This window comes from Danio rerio, chromosome 5 (assembly GCF_052040795.2).
Source record: "Danio rerio strain M-AB ecotype USA chromosome 5, GRCz13ab, whole genome shotgun sequence".
In the NCBI taxonomy this organism is placed as follows: Eukaryota; Metazoa; Chordata; class Actinopteri; order Cypriniformes; family Danionidae; genus Danio; species Danio rerio.
In genome coordinates, this window is record NC_141025.1 from 27061098 (window position 1) to 27086522 (window position 25425).

At 34.8% G+C, this 25425-nt stretch overlaps 1 protein-coding gene across 14 annotated transcripts in view; it reads left to right on the forward strand.

The window, feature by feature from the left end:
* Window positions 1–25425, forward strand: part of trpm3 (transient receptor potential cation channel, subfamily M, member 3) — a 250897-nt gene that overhangs the window by 221226 nt on the left and 4246 nt on the right. For 7 of the 14 annotated variants that reach the window (XM_087253504.1, XM_087253500.1, XM_087253502.1 and 4 more), the window contains 10 exons: window positions 500–792; window positions 1111–1339; window positions 5441–5644; window positions 11672–11812; window positions 15222–15350; window positions 17662–17913; window positions 18028–18202; window positions 22233–22383; window positions 24010–24203; window positions 24551–24683. In XM_087253504.1, coding sequence (XP_087109630.1) covers window positions 500–792; window positions 1111–1339; window positions 5441–5644; window positions 11672–11812; window positions 15222–15350; window positions 17662–17913; window positions 18028–18202; window positions 22233–22383; window positions 24010–24203; window positions 24551–24683 — 1901 coding nt within the window. Of the gene's footprint in view, window positions 1–499; window positions 793–1110; window positions 1340–5440; window positions 5645–11671; window positions 11813–15221; window positions 15351–17661; window positions 17914–18027; window positions 18203–21019; window positions 21444–22232; window positions 22384–24009; window positions 24204–24550; window positions 24684–25425 lie in introns of those variants that run through there. The other 7 variants (XM_087253505.1, XM_087253501.1, XM_087253503.1 and 4 more) reach the window with 3 other exon arrangements.

Below are 25425 nucleotides of genomic sequence, written 5' to 3' on the forward strand. Positions count from 1 at the left end.
TTTAAAACAAATTATTGTATAAATGCAGTAATGTTTAAATAATTTCATGTTAAAAACGCGTGAAGGTCATGTGACCATCAGGAAGAACGCAACATCTCATTTCTCACAGGACGCATTCTCTGTTCTTACAGTCTCCCAAAATTGTTTTTCCGGTGAAACTTGGCAAGTCTGTTCTCTGCGTTCTTGAATTTGAGAAACAGCCAGAAAGATGGAGAGGGAAAATCAAAAACAAAAAAACACATTGTGTCCACCAAAGATACATCTCAGGATGAAACAATACAAATAAAAAAAGTAAACATTTTAATAATTAAAATAAAAATTATAAAAATGTCTGTATTACATAGGCATTGTTATTAAGTAATAAATGCGTATTATTATTTAAAGACGTGACCAAGACCGAATTGTACTAAAATATTTATTCAAAACAAAGTGATTACATTTTATATATTTATTTTTCTCATTATAGTAATATATACCTTTTTGATTAATTCCATGATAGGATGACATGCCCATTAGACGAGGGCGTCAGAAGACTACGCGGAAGCGAGAGGAGGAAGTAGATATTGACCTGGATGACCCAGAAATCAATCATTTCCCTTTCCCATTCCATGAGCTGATGGTTTGGGCTGTGCTGATGAAACGGCAGAAGATGGCACTGTTCTTCTGGCAGCATGGAGAGGAGGCCATGGCTAAAGCGCTGGTGGCCTGCAAGCTCTGTAAGGCAATGGCTCACGAAGCTTCTGAGAACGACATGGTCGATGACATTTCACAGGAGCTCAATCAAAACTCAAGGTAAGAATGTAAAGCTGTGTTATGACCTGCATGCTTTTCACCTGGATTTCCTGTTTTCATTGCTGTTGGGGGAACACCATCTGTTATGTGCTAATCTGGCATCCCATCAAAGGCATCTTTAAAATTCATTAAAAGTCTTTAAAATTAGGTATCTTCAAAATTCTAAAGTCTACTTTTCTTTTAATAATGGTGTTTGAGATTAGTTTATCTTGCTTCCACAACTGAAACAATCTGTTTTTTGTGTGCATGTGCGCATACTGTTTGAATATGAATGTGTTTTTGGCACAGAAATATAGCATCTTTTTTCTTATCCATCAGGGAGTTTGGTCAGCTGGCTGTTGAGCTGCTCGATCAGTCCTATAAGCAGGATGAACAGATGGCTATGAAGCTGTTGACCTACGAGCTGAAGAACTGGAGTAATGCCACCTGTCTGCAGCTGGCAGTGGCTGCCAAGCACCGAGACTTCATCGCCCACACCTGTAGCCAGATGCTGCTCACAGACATGTGGATGGGACGTCTGCGCATGCGCAAGAACTCTGGCCTGAAGGTCAGATCTCAGAGAAAGATCATTCAGACTGTGTTGTCTAATGTAGTCAACATTTGAAATGGATCAAAAGCTTTCATCGAAGTGGCCCTAATATTATTAAACAACACCCATTCTTGTCTTAAGACAATTATGATAAAACTTTTTGATTAATTTGAATGTTGAGTGCTTTACATTGTGTGGGTCTGCTTTTGGGCAGGGATCACCAAACCTGTTCCTGGAGGTCCGGTGTCCTGCAGATTTTAGCTCCAACCCTAATCAAACACACCTGCATGTAGATTTCTATTGAACTTGAAGACACTGATTAGTTTGTTCAGGTGTGTTTGACTAGTGTTGGAACAAAACTCTGCAGGGACACCGGCCCTCGAGGATCAAGTTTGCCCATCCCTGTACTAGTTATACTTGAAACACCCTGGCAGATGTGTTGAGGCAAGTTGGAGCTAAACCCTGCAGGGCACCAGGGCACCGGACATCCAGGAACGAGATTGGTGACCCCTGCTTTAGGGTATACACTAAAAAAATTGATTAATTGAAAATTTCTATATTTTGTGTTTTCTGTTTATTTACGATTGTGAATTTCATTGTGAGATGTTGATCTCTGACCTGTTGACTTTTGATGTTGAAAACTCCACTCTACAGTTCAACATGTAACTTTTATAGACATTTTAGTAGTTTGACATAATATAATGTATACAAAATTATTTATAGAGAGAAATTAGTCTGTAAAATAAAGTACACACTTATTTACCGTAATGTACAGCCCCAATCCAGAAAATATATCACTTTAAACTATTAAAAATGTTAATGAAAGTCACCTTTTCAAACTTTTTAATGGTAAAAAGTTGTTGGAAGAAAGATCAAGGTCCCGTAATGCAATTTAAAAGCATAAATTAACTGGGGGAAACTAAAATTTAAACATGAATCACAAAATACAGATGACTGCTAATTAAGAGATTTTTTTTGAGTGTACGGTCGAATATCATTTGTTACGTTTTTTTTTTTTATGATACCTTTGCTAAATCGCACCTTTTAAAACACGACTGGTGCCTGAACTGATACTTTCAAAAAGACTTCAAAGATTATGATGATGATTGACATAAAAAAAAACAATTATCGAACAAAATTATTTTATATTATTAAATATGATATTTTTACATACTAATTTAGTTTAATTCAGGAGTTTCCAATCTCAGCCCCTGCAGAGTTTAGCTCCAAGTTGCCACAAGTTTAGTTTCAAGTTTACCTAATACATGGGTGTCCAAACTCGGTCCTGGAGGGCCGGTGTCCTGCATAGTTTAGCTCCAATTCCTTCAACACACCTGTCTGGAAGTTTCTAGTATACCTGGAAAGAGCTTGATTAACTGGTTCAGTTTAATTGGGGTTGGAACTAAAATATGCAGGACATCGGCTCTCCAGGACTGAGTTTGGACACCCCTGACCTATTGGACCCTTTTCACCAGCCTGCATGACGCATTTAATGGTCATCAGCATCTTAAATCCTTTAAAGTTTTTAATATCTTAATTTAAAAAATAAAAAAACTATGAACATTTATATGTAGTTATGTATGTAGTATATCATCTTCATTTCAAATGACAAAAAACAAATTACCGCTTGTGCGAGGTGTTTCTAATGCAGCATCTATGTTGCAGGACCGCAAATTTGACATTATTCTCTCCCCTGGCTGCCGTCATCAGTTTCACACTATTTTTTTCCTTTTTTGAAAGTCTTTATAGCATCATTGTGGAGTTTTTCTTTTATTAATTGACAAATAAGATTGTAAAAAAGTGTTTTTGTCGTATTCTCCTATTCACTGTGCTCTAAGTTTTCCCAACTATGACGCCTTCTGCAACTGAGAAACCCGGAAATGTGTAAAGGGTCTGTAAGACCATGATTGCTTGATCAGGTGTGTTTGATTAGGGTTGGAGCTAAACTCTGCAGGACACAGGCCATCCAGGAACAAGTTTGGTGACCACTGGTTTAACTTAACAATATTGTTAAAAGTTAAGAGTATATGTGAAATAAAACTATGAGTAAATACAAATGACAACAAATTTAACTAAAAACCTAACCAAACTATAATCATTTGGCATAAAATAACAGATACAAAATGTACATTCTTGTTAGGTCCATCCTAAAGTACATTGTGGTTGCATGGGTACCAGTGTCATGATAGCACCTGGTTTTGGAATCCAACTCTATCTGTGGGTACTCTTGTTAAAGATATATAATCAGCTTTTGATTATGGTTCTTGGTTGATTTACCTGCCAAAGGGAGTCTTTTCATCAGTGAATCAGTCGTTTTTGTTGTGTTTACCGTTGTCCTCCTCAACATGAGGCCAGCAATTGCTGTTTTCAGTATTCTCTTTTTTTTCTTAATCTCTTGCCTAATTATCATTCTTGCTCGGAAGTCACCAAAATAGAGTGTTTGTTTTCAGGAGATGTACACATTAAATTGGCTGTCTAAAAAGTAAAATATTTCACAAAATTATGATGGGGTATAATGCTTTTCAGGAATATTTCTGGAAAATCATGGAGTTTTAAAATGTACATTTCAAACATTACATTTTTTGTTTCCTAGTCAAATATCAGGGATTTATTTTGAATATCAGGGATTTTATTTTTTGTCATTTTGAATTTTATTTTCATGAATTTAAATACATTGTTTCGTGCTACTTTTTTATCCTTTCATCGACTGGCAATCACTTTCTGTAAGTCAAACACGGTCACCAGACTGTACCTGTTAATTAAGCGTAACATGTCAGGGTAGTATACATTTTTGGAGCTATGACTTTGAAGCCAACCACTTTAAAGAGTGTGTTAAAAAGTAGACAACAGACAACTAAAATCAACTTATCAACTTAAAGATGTAAATGTAAATCTACTATCGAGCTTTTAAATTTGGGAAAGTTCGCAGACGTACATGCAAACAGTAAGTATCTCAGTTTTAAATTCAGATGTAAATTATCCATTGCTGTTTTCATGAAAGCAGGATCCAAATCTGGACACATTTGTAGGACTTTATAAACACAGCAGGTGACATTAACTAGGATGTGAATGGACTAGCATATTTAATGTGCTGTTTTACACCGCAGTGTCCAGGCCCTTGCTAGTTAAATGTTTTAGTTTACAAAGACCAGTTGGTACACATTAATAGCAGCCTGATGTTAATTGAAGTTTGAACAAACTACTGTTTTTTATTTCCTTTTCAGAAATCAAAAAGAAACCTGATCATATGTTGTATGTCTTTTGGTGGCGCAGTAAGCATGTGTATCAAACTAATGCAGGGGCGTTTTAACTACTACATGTGCAGGACTTAATTACAAGCTACTATAAGTTTAATGAATTGTCAAATTATTTATTTTAGTTTATTATTTTTTAATTAATGAACAGATTAAACTTAAATACTGATTATATTGACCTTATTCTAAAATGCGGAAGTGCGCCTGTTTTCGCGATTGTCTTAGAACTTCCGTTTCAGTCGCCTATGGGAGAAATGACAAGGAATAATAAATGGCAAAAAACGGTCAAACTATTTGCTCTACAAACAAATGTTTGCATGACTATACAGACCAGGTAGAATAATATAACAGGAAAATATCAGTTTGCAACATCAAACAGCGAAACGAGCAGTTTTTAATGTCTAAAAATGAATGGAAGTGAATGAGACCGGAAGTCTTGTGCCAAAAAGATTCAAATGGCAGCGCCCGCTCATCGGCGGAGAATAAGGTCAATAGGTCACCTCCTACTATTTCATTATTTTCTATAAGAAAAAAGCCTCATCTTTCAAATTCATCGAGATATAGAATCGAGCTGACCCCACACATTCGAATATTACAGACAGCCTCAACAGAGAGACACATTCTCAAACAGATACTGTTTAAATAAGCAGTGCTTCTGATTATCACTTTCTGCATGTATTATTTGTGCCATCAGTTGATCCTCAGTGATGAGATGTTTCATATCTCACATGTGCTATTGTAGAAGAGAGAAAGACCATATTTTATCATCACTGCAAGCTGAAGAACTGGTCTGACTACTAAATAATGAAAACCAGCCATGGACTTTTCCCTCAAACTCTGTTTGTTCTTTTGTTTTGTCCACCAGGTTATCTTGGGCCTGCTTCTCCCCCCTTCCATATTGAGTCTGGAGTTTAAAAATAAAGACGAGATGTCATACATGCCTCAGGATCAGGACACATATCTGCAGGAGAAGGATGTGGATGAGCCCGAGAAACAAGCTAAGGAGAAAGAGGAGGAGGACATGGAGTTCACAGTAAGATCTTACTGTGAGACGCAGTACAACTCCGTGGTGAGAGCACCCACCTTAGCCTCGTTTCTTAGCTTACAGTTTAACACACTCGCACACACACTTAGGCACATCTGCTCTGCTCTTGTCAAAGTCCTGCCCCCAATTTGGCCTCTCAAATATGCTTCAGATTTGTTTTTTTCGGGTGTTGTTCCTCGAGCCCGTTGCTCCTCTTCTCAGAGATCTATAGCAACCCTGCCGTTTTTTTGCTGACCTTCCCACCTCACACCCCTTTCCCACTTCGCCCTTTCTCTTCGTTCCTCGTTGTCAAAGCGAAGACGCGTGGTTGTGGAGTTGTATCGTGTCTCCGTCTGCCTCTGTCCTTGTCTCTTTCTGTTTCCTTTAGCAAAGGTCTCGTCTGAAGTACGGTACTGTGACTGAATGCTGCCTGTGTCTTTATCATTCACACCATTGTGCATGTCAAAGGCCTGTTTCACTATTACATGATGTTTGCAGCCTTGATCAGCCATCTCCATGAGGACAGCCTTCACTTTTAAGTTGAACCAGAAGTGCCTTCTTAACTTCACACGAAAGTGCACGAATATTCTCATTCAGTCTTCCATTGTGAACTGTCAAGTGTTGCTCTATAGCAGTGGCTCTTAGACTCTCAGGTGGAGGATCACTTAAACCACCCAGTATTATGGGTGAACTACTACATCAAAATGATTGGACGATTATCCTTAATTTGGTCTTGATATTTTGAAATGTTTTACAGATCCATAATTAATAATGTAAGTACCAATAGTGTTGTGTTTGGCTGATCAACCCAAATGAGGTCTGTTTGCTAATGAATACATTCGACTAAACAATTAAGCTGCCATAGAAAAGTGTTTTCATTGTAGATTTTGTTTATCATTGAAGCATTTAATTTCAAACAAAAACTAACATTGTTACTGGGGGTGACAGGGATTTATTGGCGATCAGTTAATTGATGATTATCTTTAAGGTCAATACTCTTAATCGATGCTCGAGTTGACATTAACGTAAGCCTTTAAAATGTCATTCACATGTAAATGATGGCCTTTTCATACTCTCCAGGTTTGACTTATTGTGTGCAAAATTCTGTGCACATTTCAAAAGAAAATAACACTTACATAAACAAAAACTACTTGCTTAAGTGGACACTTGTTTACCAGTTTTCAGTGCGAGATGTTATATGGTGCTATCGACACTTTGTATTCACCTTGTATGCCCTATTTTGTGTTTGTTTTAGAACTTCTGATTAATTTGCCTATAGGAATATGACTAGGCATAGTGAGCGGCAATACACAGTCAAACTACTTGCTTTGCAAACAAGTGTGTTAAAGGTGCACTATGTCAGTTTGACACCCAAGGGTTAAATTGCATTCCTAGATCAAAACATTGATCCACATTGAGGACCAAGTAGCAAGTCTGACGATAGAACCTAAAGGCTGATTTAAATCGTGTTGTAAATAAAAGCAAAGACACAAGATAGAAGTTATATTTTTCATATTAAAAGGAGTTTTTCCTCGAATTGATATATTATTAACGGCTTCCATTTCTTGCTGTTTAACAGGAGAAACTGACAATGATCACCTCAGGTACACCTCATGTGCTTTATTCAGTGTTAAATGGTAATAATGTGAGTTTGAATGCCAGTTTACATGACAATTATTGCCTTACTACTGAACGCAGCATTAGATAGTTTACCTCAAATCTTGAAAATAAAATAACACACATCAGTGATTCAGCATGTGCATATCATAATGTTAAAGGTTTACTATGTATTAATTAGATTACAAACCTTACCATTTTGTTGGAGTGCAGTGAGTGCTCTATTCTGTGCTTTTGAGTGGCTGCATTTTCTGTTGTGTTTCATCTGGTGCAAACAGCCAAATTCCTTATCACTGCAAATCTTGTCATGTAGAGTGTTGTTAGGACACGGGGTTACAATGTAACCTGCTCACCTAATGTTTACGCTCCTAATATTTATATTATTTGCTAATTAATAACCACCTCATGTGGAACTCTGAATCCGCATCTCATTTCGGGGTCTACTACTGTCCGAGGTTGCATTTTGGTCACGGACGCTTTGAGAGCCTTCATGACTAAATAAAAAATATGCTGTTTTCCACCAAGGCAACCCAGAGTGCTGAAATATAATTGGCTAAACTGGCATTGGGCGGGTTAAAAGAACCTAAATAAAGACTGACAGTTGTGGCACGTAACTGGCATTTGCAAAGTAGAATATCTGACTTTAGGATTGTTTGTCAGATAAACAAGAATGTTCACTTAGCATGTTTCTAAAATTTCTGCAAACATATTATGGTTTTTTTATGCTTTAGAAAAGTCAAAAACTTATATACAGCACCTTTAAGACTATACATAAAAATACTATAATGAGAAAATACCAGTTTGCAACATCGCTCAGCTTAACAAGCTCTTTAAAATCTAGGGAGATGGAGGTCTTGGGCCAGTGAATTTCAAATGGCTGCGATAGTTGTTAAATAAATGGATAAGGTCAGTGTTAGTCATTATATTTATTTATTAAATTGTTCACAATCATACTACAGTTTTATTCACTGTAAAACCATCTCCTGTTGAGAAAGAGGCTTGTTTTTTAGTATTATTTGCACATGCTGTCTTTCTGGCGCTATTGAAACAGACAATTGTAAATCTTATGTTATTGAGGTTAATGTTTAATTAATGAGTTGATTGTAAATTTAAATGATGACCGATCATAGAAATTTATGGAAATTTATATTTTACTTGGGAAGTGTTGCTTTTGTTTGAATACAAATATTTAGGATTTTATAATAAATATATGTGATACTTATGTACTTCATTTATAATTCAAATACTGGATGCAAATGTTGATATTAATATTTTATTAGTTAGTCCTTCACCTACTGTAATACGGTGATAGAGATACGAAATGACACCAGCTGCATTTAAATGAAACAAGACAGAGTGAGTCTGTGACACCCAGAAGTCATAATTAAATAACTGCAGCAAGAAGGTCGCTGGTTCGAGCCTTGGCTTAGTTGGCGTTTCTGTGTGGAGTTTGCATGTTCTCCCTGTGTTCGCGTGGGTTTCCCTCGGGTGCTCTGGTTTCCCCCACAGTCCAAAGACGTGTGGTTCAGGTGAATTGGGTAGGCTAAATAGTCTGTCTTGTATGAGTGTGTGTGTGGATGTTTCCCAGAGTTGGGTTGCGGCTGGAAGGGCATCCGCTGCTTAAAAACATGCTGGATAAGTTGGCGGTTCATTCCGCTGTGGCGACCCCGGATTAATAAAGTGACTAAGCTGACAAGAAAATGAATGAATAGATGTGCCTTTATCCGTTGTTATCACTTTAATATTACATCTAGAATTGCAGAGACTGGCCAATCAGGATCAAGTATTCCAGAGTGTCATGAAATGATTTAAAATACATTTGAGCTGTAATTACAAAGGTCTATTTTCAGCTGCAATTACGCCATCTAAACCCAGTTCTCCATTGTATCAGAAATTAATTAATCCTTAAAAGATTCTTCTAAAAGATTCTTGTGTGCTAATTTAGAATCTTTTCTTATTATTAGCACAGTTTAAAATGATTGTTCTACTTAATCAAGTGTTTGTGTGCCTGAACCTTCAGTTGCTGAAGCATTGAAGTGTACGCTTGCATTTTTTTGCAAGTCACTGTAGACTTTGAAGTCAAATTCTAGTTATAAAAATAACCCCACACAAAAACATTTTTCTAGAAACACACCAGTCTGTTCTTTTGAGAGATGAAGATTTTTTTATACACTACTGTCTAAACAACACAGAGATAGAGGTGGATGGCTCAGATGAACAAAAACAAGATGTGAGACAGTAGTGGTGCAGTTTTATAAATAACTCATAAACTGACAACTACAGTGCATAAACTGTCAGTGCTGCATTTGAAAAAGAGAGAGTTTGAACAAAGCAATATTAAGTAGGAATAGTAATTTTGCTATTTCAAATATTAGTAATGTGTGATGGATGATCATAAGTGTCTAAAGAAGTGACTTACAAAAACATAATTATGAGTAAAATAAGTATTGAAGATGTCACCATTTTTCTGAAAACAGATGGAAAAGATCAGATAGCAGCTTAAATCCTTAGAACTCTATCCCTTGTCAGTGTAAGTTCATATTAGCTGGTTCTAGTTAAAGATGAAACCAGGGTGGACATTTCAGCAAGATGCGATCCCAAACACAAGGAAACTAGTCATAACTGCTTTCAGAAAAAGAAAATAAAGCTGCTTGACTGGCCCAGCCAATCACCTGACCTGAATCTAATAGAAAACAGGAACTTATGATCCGAGTTCAGAAGAGACCCACAGAACTATCAATATTTAATATCTTATATAAAAGATGCTGTTGAAGCCTTGAAAAAATTACACTACAGCAATGCATGTACCGGTAACTCCATTCTCCATACAAGAGACGTCTTGATGTCATTATATAAAAAAGTTGTAAATACACTTCAGTAGTTCAGTACCTTCTCCTTTTGTCATTCTATTGTTATTATGCATAGCAATTTTACTGAAATTGTGTTTGGATTGTTTTGTTTTTACCAAAATCTAGGTCAATTACATGTCAACAGCTCCTCTAGATCTATTTTTAGAAGGAAATATTATGACGTGTTCAATACTTATTTTAACTGTCTTGTGGTAATAAACATAAACAAAAGTGGAGATTACAGAGTTAAATTGCAACACATTAATATTTAATAAAATAATAAAAATAATAAACTATGGCTCTTGGTAGTAAATGATGCTACATCTGAATTTTGTATATTTAATATCAGGTTTTTACTCTAAATTCAATAACTTCAGTTAAAATAATTTCTTCTCTGAGATGATTTCATCCACATGTGTTTATTATTCATATTAAATTAATTAAAGTAGGTAAATCTTTTTGTTTATTTAGCAACCCCTGTAAGCATTTTGCACTGTATTGGATTTTCTGTTCGAGAGCACTATCTGGCCTTCTGATTTAAGTAGATTTACTACTAATCACAGAACAGTGCTTCCCTGACAATATGTGCATGACGATCACAGCGTTTGGGCATTTTATATTTATAAGAAGATACATTTTGCCAAAAAATAATCTAAATTTGGGTTGAATTTCTTAATCAGTCAGTTAAGTCAGCATTAGTGCTTTTTGTCATTGACATTATTGACATTATTTGACTTATTTACCAACCTAGTAATCAATCACTATTTATCCTCCACAGATTGAGAGCCACTGCTTTTAAAGAACCAGGTCGACCCATGACACTAAAAAAGAAATGTAGTTCAAAAGTTAGATTAAAAAAAAACTGAAAAGGACTACATTTCCCAGAACGAGACTGGGTTGACCTGATCTTTTACAACACGGTTTTTAAAAACTGGAGATTTGCCCCTCACTTCACAGTGAATATATTGTATATTTATGAGGTTACAGCACAAGATGACAATTGTATTGCAATTTATTTTAACGCTCTTCAGGAAAGTACACTGCAGTTTTGTTTTGTTTTTTTCCTGATACAGCTTTGAAATCCCTGTGCCAGAATTAGATCTTCCTGCGCATAACGAAAGCTATGAAATAAACAACAGTTTTTCATTGCATTTAGCTTGACAGTGTGTAGTTTCTAAGCTTGCACTGCAGCAAAACTCTACCAAACAGCTTCAACAGCAGAAAACTTGTTGCAATACAATTCTGCCATGATGTCCAAGAGTGTGCCATGTTTTTTTTTTCCATTTACGGGATAAGCTCCCCACTCTTGGATTAAGGATGTGTCCAAATAACCCATGGCACTGGGCATTTTCATTCTCCTTTTCTTTCTTCCTCTCTGTCATGCACACACACACTTTCTCTTTCTCTCCTTCTTTTCACGCACATTCATTCCCAGCGGAATCATCAATGCCCAGCTCATAGTGAATATCTCACCTTCCTCGACACTCAGTATTGCTTGCAAAAACAGCTGCATGCAATTCTGGGTGAGAATTAACACTATGTAAATGATGTGTAAAAGCAGTGCTTTCTGTCTCTCTGCTCTTTCTATCCTCTGTATTTTTCTCAGGCTATGTTGGGAAACGTCAGTTCAGAAGCATCGCGCAAGAAACAGGTGGAGGAGGTTCAGAACCGGCATCGGCTCATTCCATTGGGTCGCAAAATATATGAGTTTTACAACGCCCCTATCGTCAAGTTCTGGTTTCACACGGTAAAATTCCTTATTTACTATAGTAGAAATATGACATATTGTACTGTGCAATGTTTAGCATATTAAATAAGGCTGCACAGTATATCGTTTCAGCATCTATATTGCAATGTGCACATCCACAATAGTCACATCGCAAAGATATGCAATGTTAAGCCTGGATTATAGTTGAACAGAAGCCACAGAATTGTATTTCACTACTGTATTTATATGATATATATCCGATTAATGCAAAAAAAAAAAACTTACTTAGAATTGCTCTCTTGCTCTCTTACTTAGAATTGCTCTCTTAGAATTGCCCTCTCGAAAGCAAGATTATTTAACTTACTCCACTAGCAGATCATTTAGCTTGGTTTAAGGAAAAACTCTTAGTTTTGACTTATTTCTTCTCAAGTTGAAAACAAAACAATATTTTTACTTAAGAATGTTTGATAATTTGGTAGAAAATGAGACAAAGCAAAGTAAGAAAAGCATTTACTGCATTGTGATTATTCAATTTCTGTAGCAGAATACTGTTTGCCTCCAATAAAACCTTCAAATAGTGATATCTTGTGAAACTGTATTCATATCGCAATATTTATTACAAAAAAAAATTTATATCAGATTTTTCCAATATTGTCCAACCCTAATATCAAATATATGTCCTAAAAATACCTTAAAAATACAAAAATATAAAATCAGTAATGAATATAAATTATAGAAATCATCAAATATGATTGTTTTTACTGTATTTTGATCTGTTTATTCTACTTAAGAAACATATTTTTTTTAAAAATTGGGTCATTGGGAAAACTATGAGTTTTATTGGGTATGGTTATTTTACCAAAATGAATCTAAACACAGTCATTTACTGTGTGATTGTGTTGAGTTTATATACTAATCAGAAGGTTCATGACTGCCATCGGCTTATTCCAGTGGGTCGCAAAATAGTTTTACAACACCCCTATCGTCAAGTTCTGGTTTCACATGGTAATATCCATTATTATGTACAAGTATGTGATGTACTGTGCGATGTTTAACATATCGAACATATATGAATGTCAACATATCTTTATATATTTAAAATGAGCTGAAACAACACAATTCTTGCGTTTTTGGGGTGGACAACTTTATTGTTTCAAGTTTAACTTTTGTGGTTTTGTGGTTAGTTCTAGATGACACTGAGAGATTGTGTTTTTACAGAGAGAGTGTAAATACATTTTTGCAGTGTAAATACCTTGATGGGCATAATAGATGACTTTTAAAAACATCAAGAAAATCATGGGCTTGATTGATAATGTTTTTACTATTATTATGTTTTTACTATTACTGTAATTACTCATTTATGGTTCATTACCAAAAATTTATCTAAAAAAATGCAATTGTTTATTTTTTCCCCAATTTCAGTTTAATGGAGAGAAGATTTTTTCACACATTTGTAAACATAATAGTTTACATAACTCATTTTTAATAACTGATTTATTTTATCTTTGCCATGATGACAGTAAATAATATTTGACTAGATATTTTTCAAGACACTTCTATACAGCTTAAAGTGACGTTTAAAGGCTTAACTAGGTTAATTAGGTTAACTAGGCATTTAAGGATAATTAGGCAAGTTGTTGTATAACGATGGTTTGTTCTGTGGACTATCGAAAAAACAATATAGCTTAAAGGGGCGAATAATTTTTACCTTAAGATGTTTTTTAAAAAATTCAAAACTGCTTTTATTCTAGCCAAAATAAAACAAATAAGTCTTTCTCCTGAAGAAAAAATATTATTAAACATACTGACAATAGACTAGTGAAAATTTCATTGCTCTGTTAAACATCATTTGGGAAATATTTAAAAAAAATAATAATAATAATTTTAAAGGGGGTTTAATAATTCTGACTTAAACTGTTTATCATTTATCATCGGTGTGTCTACTAATCAGAAGGTTCAGGACCGTAATCTGCTCATTCTAGTGGGTCATAAAATGTATGAGTTTTACAACAACCCTTTTATCAAGTTCTGGTTTTGCATGGTGAACTCTATTATTTATTACACAAAGACGAACTGTACTGTGCAATGTGTTTAGCATATCAAATCTTTATAAACATCAAAACACCTTGTCAATGAAGTCTTCAGAGAAATGTCCTCTGAATTCTTTCACTTTCAAATAAATTGAAGAAATTCATATCAATAGATTTCATACCAGGTCCAGGGGGAAAAATGTTCAAATGCTGGCAAGTTAGACATCAAAACAGCCAAGATTTTTTTTGCATTTAGCCTCATCTATGTTTTAAATATAGGTCATGAATCTAACAAATCTCTAGGCTCCTAAAGATGGAAAATTCTGCTCTTTTTTCTGTCTTCATTATTTACTCACTCTTTTTCCTTGTGATGCTTGTACGCTCTCCCCTTCCCATCACAATGTCACGTTGTAGTGTTTACACAGAGCAGTGTGTGTGTTCACCAACAGTGAGAGTGTCAATCTTTCCTCCGTTCTCACAGAAATACCAAATCTGTTGCAAAATGAGAAGAGCTTTACACAGAGATGACAGTGGTGTGTTTTATGTTGATGCAACAGAAAAAAAATCATTCCTCTGCTACATTTTTGTAGCTACTTTTTTTCTCTGTTCAGTAAATGAAAGTTTATTACAAGCTTACTTTTTTCCATCTTCTGTAAAACTTAATGAGAACCCTTGAAACTTTTATTCTGACAGGTCTCAGAGCTTAATAAAAAATAAATAATATTTAATCAAATCATAAATTAAATAAATTAAATTAAATTAAAACTAACCACTGAAACTAAACTAAAATACAAGCTAATGACTATAAACTAACTAAAATAGAATAAAATGACCACAAATACATTTTATTTTAAATACATAGCAAATCATGAAACTTGAAACCTGCAACCAGATTTTTTTTTTTCTAATGCTCACCAAGGCTGCATTTAATTGATCAAGATTACTGTTAATTCAGTATTATTGTGAAACTTTGTTGCAATTTAAAATGTTTTAATAAGTTTTCAATCAGAATTTACTCCTGGGGTGACAAAGCTGTATTTTCTGCAGTCATTACAACAGTTTTCATAGCCAGACGATCCTTTAGAAATCAGTCTAATGTGCTGATTTTGTTCTCGAGTTACAGATGAGTGTTGATAACGTTTTCAGTGTTGAATCTTTCAGAATGTTTTACCTGTCACACAATTTAATGTGTTCTTGCTGAACAAAACTGCTTCATTTATTTATGAGAATGTTTAACAGTATATTGAAAATAGAATAGAAAAATGCTTAGGTTAAAGTCTAGATTATAAAAGCAGTGCTGTATATAAGCCTAACAAAGAAGTCAGAATGTTTTGAATGGTTAACTGTTTGAGCTAAAAAAGACTGATGGGTGTTTTTATTTTTTAACTCTAATCGTGATACTGTGTGTTTCCCCCCAGCTGGCGTATGTAGGATACTTGATGCTCTTCAACTATATTGTGCTGGTGAAGATGGACCTGTGGCCTTCTCCTCAGGAGTGGATTGTTATTGCCTACATATTCACCAATGGCATCGAGAAGATGAGAGAGGTGAGACTTCATTAGCACTCAGTGAGCAAGGAATATTGTTTCCTTTGATCCATGAAATTTTGGAAAAGATGATTTATTATTCATAAGCACTTTCTAATAATTACATTTGCATGTAATTACACAGCTGCAATTCAGTACAAAACTTACTGTAGGGGAGACTGTCAAACGTGAAGTCCTTCAAATAAACAGTCTGCTACTGCCCTCTTGTGGAAATCAGTAAATACGGAGGATTTTGCTCTTTGAAGGATTGTCTGTCCTTGTTTGTTTAAAAAAAAACACACAATTTGTTTGCCAATGCCAACCTGAATATTTGACTTATTCATTTTAAAATATATTACATTTTAAGATAGATTTATTTATATCTATTACTATTATCATTTTATGTGTTTTTAAATTTTTTAACATTTTTTTTTGCATTCATCCTTGTGTCTTTTACTACTATACATATTTAAAGGCGCTACATAAAAATAAAGTTGTTTATTATTATTATTATTATTATTATTATTATTTATAATTTGCATGGCCAAACATGTCAAATGTGTAGTGTGTAACGCACTCATAAAAATGGCTTTTGCTGCTTGTTTAAACTACTTATTTAAAATGAGTAGAAACAATACAATTCTAAAGTTTTTCGGGGGAAAATAATAGTTTTATATTCTGTCCATTTGATTTTGTAAAAACAAATAAGCTAAATGAATCCATCTGTGTTGGGACAACATGAAGGAATTATGTTGAACTCTGCATTTTTTACAGTGTATGTGTAGATATGTGAAAAAAAGCAAAATGACAAATGTAAACAAAGCAAGACAGCAATCACACAGGACAAGGAGTGTTAACATTTATTACGGTGCAAACATAGTTTTATGTCTAGCATGTGCTTTGTAAACTACTATTTTAATATTGTGTTTTTTTAAATAAAAGATATCATATTCAGACATTCAGAAATACACAAATATGAATATTTTCATATAGTGAGTTTATGTATGTTGTGATCTTCACAAATTAACTGTACATGCAAGTTTTTATTTTAAAGGCACAATATGTACGATTTTGTCCTTTAAAAAAATCTAAAATCCAAATGCATTAAAGAAAGTTAAAATCCAGAAAAATAAACAGTTTTAACTAGTCACAAGGACTGTGTCCTATTGTGTGACCATGCTAATGATGTCAAACACCCTCAATTTCCGGTTTGGTTTAAAATAAATCAGGTTAACCCCCAAGACAATTTAATATGTTGTGTTTTATTAAAGCAGCGTTAAAACTGAACCTTAAAATGTATTTAGTTTGTATTAAAACAGCACATGACCACGACCAGAAGAACCAGAGGAAGCAGCAAACTGTGGCATAATAAAAGCTCAGCTGCTATCAAAGCGTTTCAGCTAATGCTTCAGCATCTTGTTTCACTTTGATGACTTTCAGCCTTACTCTTCTTCATACTACCATGTAGTGTTGTCACGACACTGGAGTTTGATACCAGTCTGTACTGAAATTTTAAAAAGTGTCCATTTCCCGCACATTTGAGTGCTGTTGAGTGCTTAACGGAAATGAATATGATTCACTGATATTGATTCACTGAACTAATCTTTGTTTACTGAGTTTAACTACAAATACAGGGAGCATGGAGTGTTTTAAAGCCGCGAAGATCAGCTGGTCTGTTTATGAGTTGACATACAACTCTGATGAATTGAATGATCTTCACTCATTTCTGTTGAGCACATGAACACAATTGCAAATTAGCGCTGTTTAGAAACGTGCTCAACAGCCCTCAAATTTTAGCAGAAAATTTAAAATTTTGAGTACTTTAGCTCACCCATGAGCATGTTTTCTGCAAAAGTTCCTTTAAAAATTACTTAATTTTTTCTCCTTTATATGTTTTTAAACCTAAAAGCATTTCGTTCTTCTGTTGAAAATGAAATAAGATATTTTACAGAATGCTGAAAACTATTACTCATCAAATTCCATAGAGGGGAAAATACCATTAAAGCCAGCATTTTTCTAAATATCTTCTTTTGTGTTTAGCTGGTGAGTAAATGTTGACAGAATTTAATGCTTGGGTGAATTATCCTGTTTTCAGAACATTTTTTTATTTTTTTTATCTTGAATAATCTTACTCTTTTTTTTTTTTTTCCCCATTACATATAGATCGAAATGTAAAAATCTTTCATAATGTTTCTTTTAATGATTCAGTTTTGTCAGTCGTTTTGTCATTATTTCTGTATGCCACTATTGTTTATTCATTCTGAAATAAATTGATCTTGCCACAAGAATAGCCATAGATGCTAATACACAAACAAACTCTCCTATGTTTCAGATCCTGATGTCCGAACCTGGGAAGCTGCTTCAGAAGGTGAAAGTGTGGTTACAGGAGTACTGGAACATCACTGACCTCATGGCCATCCTCATCTTCTCCATCGGGATGGTGCTTCGTCTGCAGGACCCGCCGCTGATGAGCTACGGCAGGGTCATTTACTGCGTCAATATCATTTATTGGTACATACGACTCCTCGACATCTTCGGAGTGAACAAATACCTGGGTCCATACGTCATGATGATCGGCAAGATGGTGAGGGATTGGTTTAATCATTAATGATAAATAGAGCAACTCTCAAATTCAGGTTGAAATGACTCTTGGTTTTTCTCTTTCCCCCCTTTTCCTCTTGATTCGGGGTGAGTGTAGATGATTGACATGATGTATTTTGTGATCATCATGTTGGTGGTGCTGATGAGTTTCGGTGTGGCGCGTCAGGCCATCCTTAATCCCAATGAAGACCCATCCTGGATGCTGGCACGCAATATCTTCTTCATGCCATACTGGATGATCTACGGAGAGGTGTTTGCTGACCAAATCGACCGTAAGGCTGGTTTATTGCATTGGTCACAAGGCGTTTTGGGTATACTAGGTTTCAGACTCAAGCCCAGCGCATCAGGTTTTATGTCTCATCATTACTGGTCAGATTGTATGCGCAAATGTGCTGAGCTGTTCTCTGATTGCATCAACTGTCCCAGAAGTATAAAGTATATGTGGATCAGATTTTGTGAGTGCTTGTGTGTGTGCTCTTAAATGCTCTGTAAATGGCTGCACTTATATTGTCATTACAGGAGGATATGGATCATTTCTGCCGTTTTAAAATAGTTTCATAGTGAATCTGCAGACGAAGAAGCATCAGCAGCAGTGTGAAAAAGCATCGAAATATTTTGGGGATGGCCCATATCAAAGCTTAGTGATGCAAGAAATTGTATCTGCTTGTATTATTCATACAGTACCAGAGCTGAGGATGGAAAACCTGTTTTCATGATTTATGAATTTGTTTTGTTTTTTATTATTCTCTGGTGCAAATTAGAAGTGCATGTTAACATTTTTTTTGCCGTTTTGATAGTTTATTATTTTAATGTTGAAGCCCATTATGAATATTTCATCTCGGAGCTAACCTCAAAGCATTTCTTTCTTCTGTTGAACACAAAATAAAATATTTTAAAGAATACTGGTAGCTGTTGCCCATCAAATTCAATAGCAGGAATAAATTACTATTGAAGCCAATGGGTGCCAGCAACCAGCATTTTTCTAAATATCTACTTTTGTGTTCAGCTGGTGAGAAAATGATGGCATGATGATTTATAAATTTGTTTTGTTTTTTATTATTCTCTGGTGCAAAATAGTAGTGCATGTGACATTTATTTGATTGTTTTTTGCCATTTTAATAGTTTAGTGTTTTAATGTTGAAGCCCATTATAAATATTTCATCTTGCAGCCCTCCTTGAAGATAGCTGTGGACCACTATTTGTGTTAGAGCACAAATTCTAAAGTTTAAAGAGGTGCATTTGAGTAGAATCCCTTATAGGATGTTTAAAGTACTCCTGATGTCATTTTTGAATGATTTTAAAAGAAGTGTCTCATGATCACCAAGGTAAGGAAAAGGTCCATTAATGTTAGTATAATTTCTATTCATTAAATAGACAGTGCAAAATTTACAATACTGGTAGACAAAACTCATGACATTTACAGAAGGTTCCTTTGTAATGATTCATTACATTGTTCCTATTTTTACTAATATTTTTAAGCATCGTTACAGTCTTCAGTGTCACAGAAATCATTTGCTGATTTGGTGCTAAATAATGTTTGTTGCTATTAATAATATGTGTGATTATTATCAGTGCTGGAAACAGTAATATCTATGTGCATATTGTGATTGTAGCAATGTATCATACTAATGTAGCCTGTGATACATTTAATGCATTTCTGCTGAATAAAAGCCTTAAAAATAAGTGTTAGTATAAATTTAAAATAAACAAATTGCTTTCAGATTCACAGTGAAATACACAGGATTTAATAGGTTTATCTTTATTTAAGTGTATACATTAAATCTCAACAATGATTATCAAATAAAGGATTCTACCTAATAGGTTCTGACGAATAATAAAGATGGTTGATTTAACTTAGGAATCCTCAAATCCTGTAACAACAACAGTGTTGCTATTCTTTTTTTGTAGTTTGGCCTGTAGCCAGGGGTGATTCGAAAGATCCACCCCTCACTGACAAAGGTTCAGAGTTTGTCCCATACATGCGCTCTCAATTGTCCTATTGTGACTGCTATGCCATCCCAAGTAGTGAAAATAATCCATCGGGGAAAAAAGGCTTTAAGATCAAGTGGAAACCTCTGTTGGCTGTCGCTTCGGTGTGACTTCATCTAATCATTCAATGCTAATAAATATTGTTCATGAGTCCAACATCCAGCTGTGCAAGAAAACATACAATGTGATGTAAGCGAAGTCATCTTTTGCTACTGTATTGTTTTTAAGAAGAGAAAACATTTTACAACTTTTATTCTAAATCTTAGACCTTATTCTTGAAACAAAAACAAAAAACTGCTTGAAAAAGAACGTATTAAAATTAATTTGTATACGATTTTGGATATTGTTGTTTTCCATGAGTTTGCAAATGTACTTTTTTATTGCAAAAGAGGCAAAAAAGATTGTTAAACTAATTTTTATTAAAACAATTTAAAACATTATTATTATTATTATTTACATTTTTTTATTATTCAAATGGCAAAATTCAAATGGTGCTGGTCAGTTTGTTATTTGACTAATAAATTACAATAGGCTACAATTTTTTTCATTTAAAATGTTAACAGATTCTTGTTTTCTTCTAATGATATAATGTAATAAATTTGTATTTTAATAATAATAATATGTGTTTTTTTTTTTTTACATTTCTTTTATTCTAAATCTTTGGGAAATATTTTTGGTACATAAATAAATATGGTTATGATTGACCATCCGACAAGCTACTCAAGTTAAAAATACTAAATTCACTAAAATGCAGTGTTTATATCTCACTATTAAATAGAAAATAAGGCAAAAAGGTACAATTGCAAAAAGGTCCACTTTTTGAGAAAAAAGAACCACATCTTTCACGAGGCTATCTACAGGCTTGCAGTTATTTCATGTGCCTAAAATAAATCAATCTACTTCCTAGTAATGCAGTGCTCCGATCACGAGGACTTCAATTATATGCTGTAGAGTTTGCATAAGCTTGTCTTTGTGTTTTGTGTGTATGTTCATTGTGTGCAATTGTGGACACCGTCCATTGTTTGTGTGTGTTTGTGCTCTGAAAGATGGATGGCCCAAAGATGAGAGAGCTGAAATAACGCTTTCGTTCTTTGTTTCAGATGTGAATAGTAGGAAGCTACATCCCAAAGTGAATGACAAACTATGGCTGGTCGAAAATTACATGCGCACTCAAGGAACTGGGCGTTACAGTGGTCCATCCCATATAGGCAATATCCAATATTTAAACTCTGCTAGATTTATCCAGAGCCATTGTAATTTCACAGTCACGTCATCACCTCATCTCTGCCCCCTGATGGTCATTGAGTGTATGGCACCCCTGCACGCCACCGCAAGGCTAATGGCCGGGTTTCCGTGGTGGGGCAAATGCTTAAGGTGTTATGACAACTAAATTGACTAGGTGACACTGAGGTGGTTTTAAACCCTATCATGGAAACTTGAATAATGCTAAAGTCGCCATCATGAACTTGCCACCGCCAGCTGACACTGACTGACATCCCATTACCCTGGTGGCAGTCAGTGTGATTCCTTCTCATTTCACAACGTAAACAGAGCTTACCGGTGGGAAATCCATAATATCATAGATAATGTAGCATGAGCATCAGTGCCCATTTGCGTTTCCTCAAATAATCTCCAAACATTCAGTGTTTCTGGAAAGACCATCTCCATGTGTCCACTATACATTTTCTAACAACTAAATACATGTGCCTCCTTTCATCAATATGAAAGTTTTTTCACGTGGTTCAGTTGTCAGAGTTTTTGATATATAATAACGAATTTGGAATTTAATCATTGCGATTTCAGCAAAAAACCATGTTACTTCAGTTCTCTCACTTTGGGCTTCTGAGTGTGATTTTTAAATATCGAAACCAGTAAATGACTCACAAACATGTAAATTCTTATGAACCTGACTGACTTTCCTCTCCTTGAAAGCTACAGCAACTGAACCATCCCATTTGGAAAAAACGTGTGATGTATTTTCAATACATTCTAACCTGCGCTACAAGCAACCATCAAAAAAGACTGCTGTACATTTTCTGTCAATATATTTTAAACATGGCATATGTTTAAATATATTGTGAATGCAATTTGTCATTTGGAATATATTTTGTAATATATTTGAAATCCACAACTTGGTGCATATAGTTTTTCCATTTAAGTTTTATCCACAACCCACTTTGACTGGATCTTTGATTTGATGTTTTCTGAGCATGTGTCAGAAATTGAGAGAGATTGTCTGTTTTGTCCATTTTTTCTTTCTTTCTAACAGTCCATTAAATGTGTACAATACCCCATTGTGTTTATTTTTAACAGCTCCTTGTGGTCAGAACATCACCACAGAAGAAGGAGTTGTCATGCCTCTTCCACCCTGCAAAACTGGAGCTTGGATTGTCCCTGCCATAATGGCCTGCTACCTGCTGGTGGCCAACATCCTGCTAGTTAACTTGCTCATTGCTGTCTTTAAGTGAGTTTCATTTAACATTAATATTGTTTATGCATTTATAAACAATGGATATAAGCTGCCGAAAACCTTTTAGTAAAACAATTTAACAAAAGTCCTAGGCTGTTGCCATATTTATGCAGTACAACAGTGGTTGCCAAACTTTTCAGCCTCCGACCTCCAGAATAATAATGCCTGTGACTCGACACCCCCAATATCCTCTGAGGTGGTTATAAGTATAAATACAGTTGAAGTCCGAATTATTAGCACCCCTTTGATTTTTTTTTTTTCTTTTTTTAAATATTTACCAAATGATGTTTAACAGAGCAAGTAAATTTTCACAGCATGTCTGATAATATTTTTTTTTCTGGGAAAGTTTTGTTTTATTTGGGCTAGAATAAAACTAGTTTAGAATTTTTTTTAAAAGCCATTTTAAGGACAAAATTATTAGCCCCTTTAAGCTATATATTTTTCGAAAGTCTACAGAACAAACCATCCTTATACAATAACTTGCCTAATTAGCCTAACCTGCCTAGTTAACCTAATAAACCTAATTAAGCCTTTAAATGTCACTTTAAGCTATATAGAAGTGTCTTGAAAAATATCTAGTAAAATACTATTTGCTGTCATCATGACAAAAATAAAATAAATCAGTTATTAGAGATGAGTTAAATGTGTTGAAAAAAATATTCTCTCCGATAAACAGAAATTGGGAGAAAAAAAACGAGGGCGAATAATTCAGGGGGGCTAATAATTCTGACTTCAACTGTATATACTGTATATCCTTGCATGCAACAATGCACACACACACCAATAGGCCCAGATCATTTAATTTTGGAAAACGTCACTCTAAGACCTTCCTCTAAATTCAGTCATGGCCTTTATTTTTAATGAATGTGAGTGTCGTAAAGGTGTCAAAAAGTTTAACCTGGTGCTATTAAACTAATCTGCTGCATGTGACTTTAATATAAAGTAATCACCCCGAGGGTTGCAATTCAATTTTAAAAAAAATCAAAGGCTGATGGCTTTTTATTTGCATGTTGTTGTTATTTTTTTAATGTAACTATTAATTTTTAGATTAGGTTATGGACAAAATATGGTAGTTCTAATGGATTGATTATATAAATTGTGAAAAAATGAACAAAGAATAAAAGGAAATAAAAAGAATTGACAGAATGAATAAATAAATGAGGAGAAAGGAAATTAATTAATGAATGAATCAACAAATAAAGAGAAAGGAAACAACCAGGAAAGAAGGAAATAAAAGTGGAAAGTCAATGAAAGAAAGAACATATAGGAAGGGAAAAAACAGGAAAGAGGGGGGGAGTAAAAAAAGAAAGAATGAGCAAATATACAAGAAGAAATTAAATGATAAGAGAATGATATAAATTGACAAAAAAGGAAACAAGATAAGAATAAGAATAAATCTACAAAAATAAAATGTACATATTTGGCCTACAATTGTTTGGTCTTTAAAAGATTTTTGTTGGCATATTCTATTTTCAAAAGCCATGTCATTATAACTTGCAGTGTTCTTTCCCGGGCTTTCTGGATGTATTTGCATCATGCATCAGGTAGTCAGACTGCTGAAGGTTCGTGGACGTGTTTTCATATACTGAGACCTGTGAAACTATGTTCTTTTTTCCACAGTAACACTTTCTTTGAAGTCAAGTCCATTTCCAACCAGGTGTGGAAGTTTCAGAGGTATCAGCTGATCATGACCTTCCATGAACGCCCGGTCCTTCCTCCTCCACTCATCATCTTCAGCCACATAACTATGGTTCTCAAACACCTGTGCTGTCGCTGGAGGAAGCACGATGAGGATGAACGGGACTATGGGCTGAGTGAGTGATAAAACAGTGTTGCAATATAGCGAAAGGCTCAAAATGACAGCAGGAGCCATTTTGTTGTCTCAGATCATACTCCTAATGAGAGTGAAACAAACTCCTGTCGACTTAAAAATTCTCTTTGATGCTGTATTTTGCCAAACATGATTATTTTGTAATACTGAAACATTTCTGTGTTTGAAATCATATTATTTATACATGCAGCGTTGTACTGCATGGTATGAATACATTATCCAGTATAATCCTGTGGCACATTAAGACATTATGTTAAACTGAAAACACTTGGACATCTCATGTCAGGAAAATCAATAATGAACCCCCCCCCCCCCCCCCCCCCCCCACAGAGCTTTTCATCACTGAAGATGAACTGAAGAAAGTGCATGACTTTGAAGAGCAGTGCATGGAGGAGTATTTCAGAGAGAAAGATGACCGCTTCAATTCCTCCAATGACGAAAGGATACGTGTGACATCTGAAAGGTTATAAACACATGAAATCACTTTAAATCAGGAGATATTTTAGTTTTGTTTTTTTTAAAGAACCTCCAAATATGTTGATTCGCTTGTGTGATCTATTTTGTCAAGTACATGAATCAATTTTTGATGTGGACAAAAAAGGTTTTACAAAATTGTCCTAGGACAAGAACGGGTATTCTTCAATAGTTTTTTAAAGAAGGATTTTGACCCCATTCAAAAGTTGACTGCTGTATAGACCTTTTTCTTGGAACCCAAAATTACCCATTATGCTTTGCGTGTATACGCAAGGAGAATGCGAAGAACTTCCAGTCGGCAGTTGATGCGTGTAAACAGTCACATTTTGACAGCTTTGAAACAATATTTTTAATCTATTTTACCTGCTTTTATCCTCGTTGAACTGATACTGTTGTCCATCAGCACCATCTCCTGGACTGATCATTTAAAGAAATGCGATCTAATAGGATGGAAAACAGCTGCTGTGAGGCATTTTCCCCTCGTTGTCAGACGGCATCTTCTGCAGTTTATATGAAGCCTTGCCATCGCTAAAGTCAACATTTTCTCTTTATTTCAAATATATAACCAGCCCAAACAAATGTAATTCACCAAAATTTTTGACACACACACGTAGCCTGTACTGTGCCACTGACACACTGATTTAATAACAGTGACAAAGTGAAAATATAGGCTAGTGTCATTTCGAAATGACAGAAAAACACAAACCGTGGTAAAAACAACACACGAAATA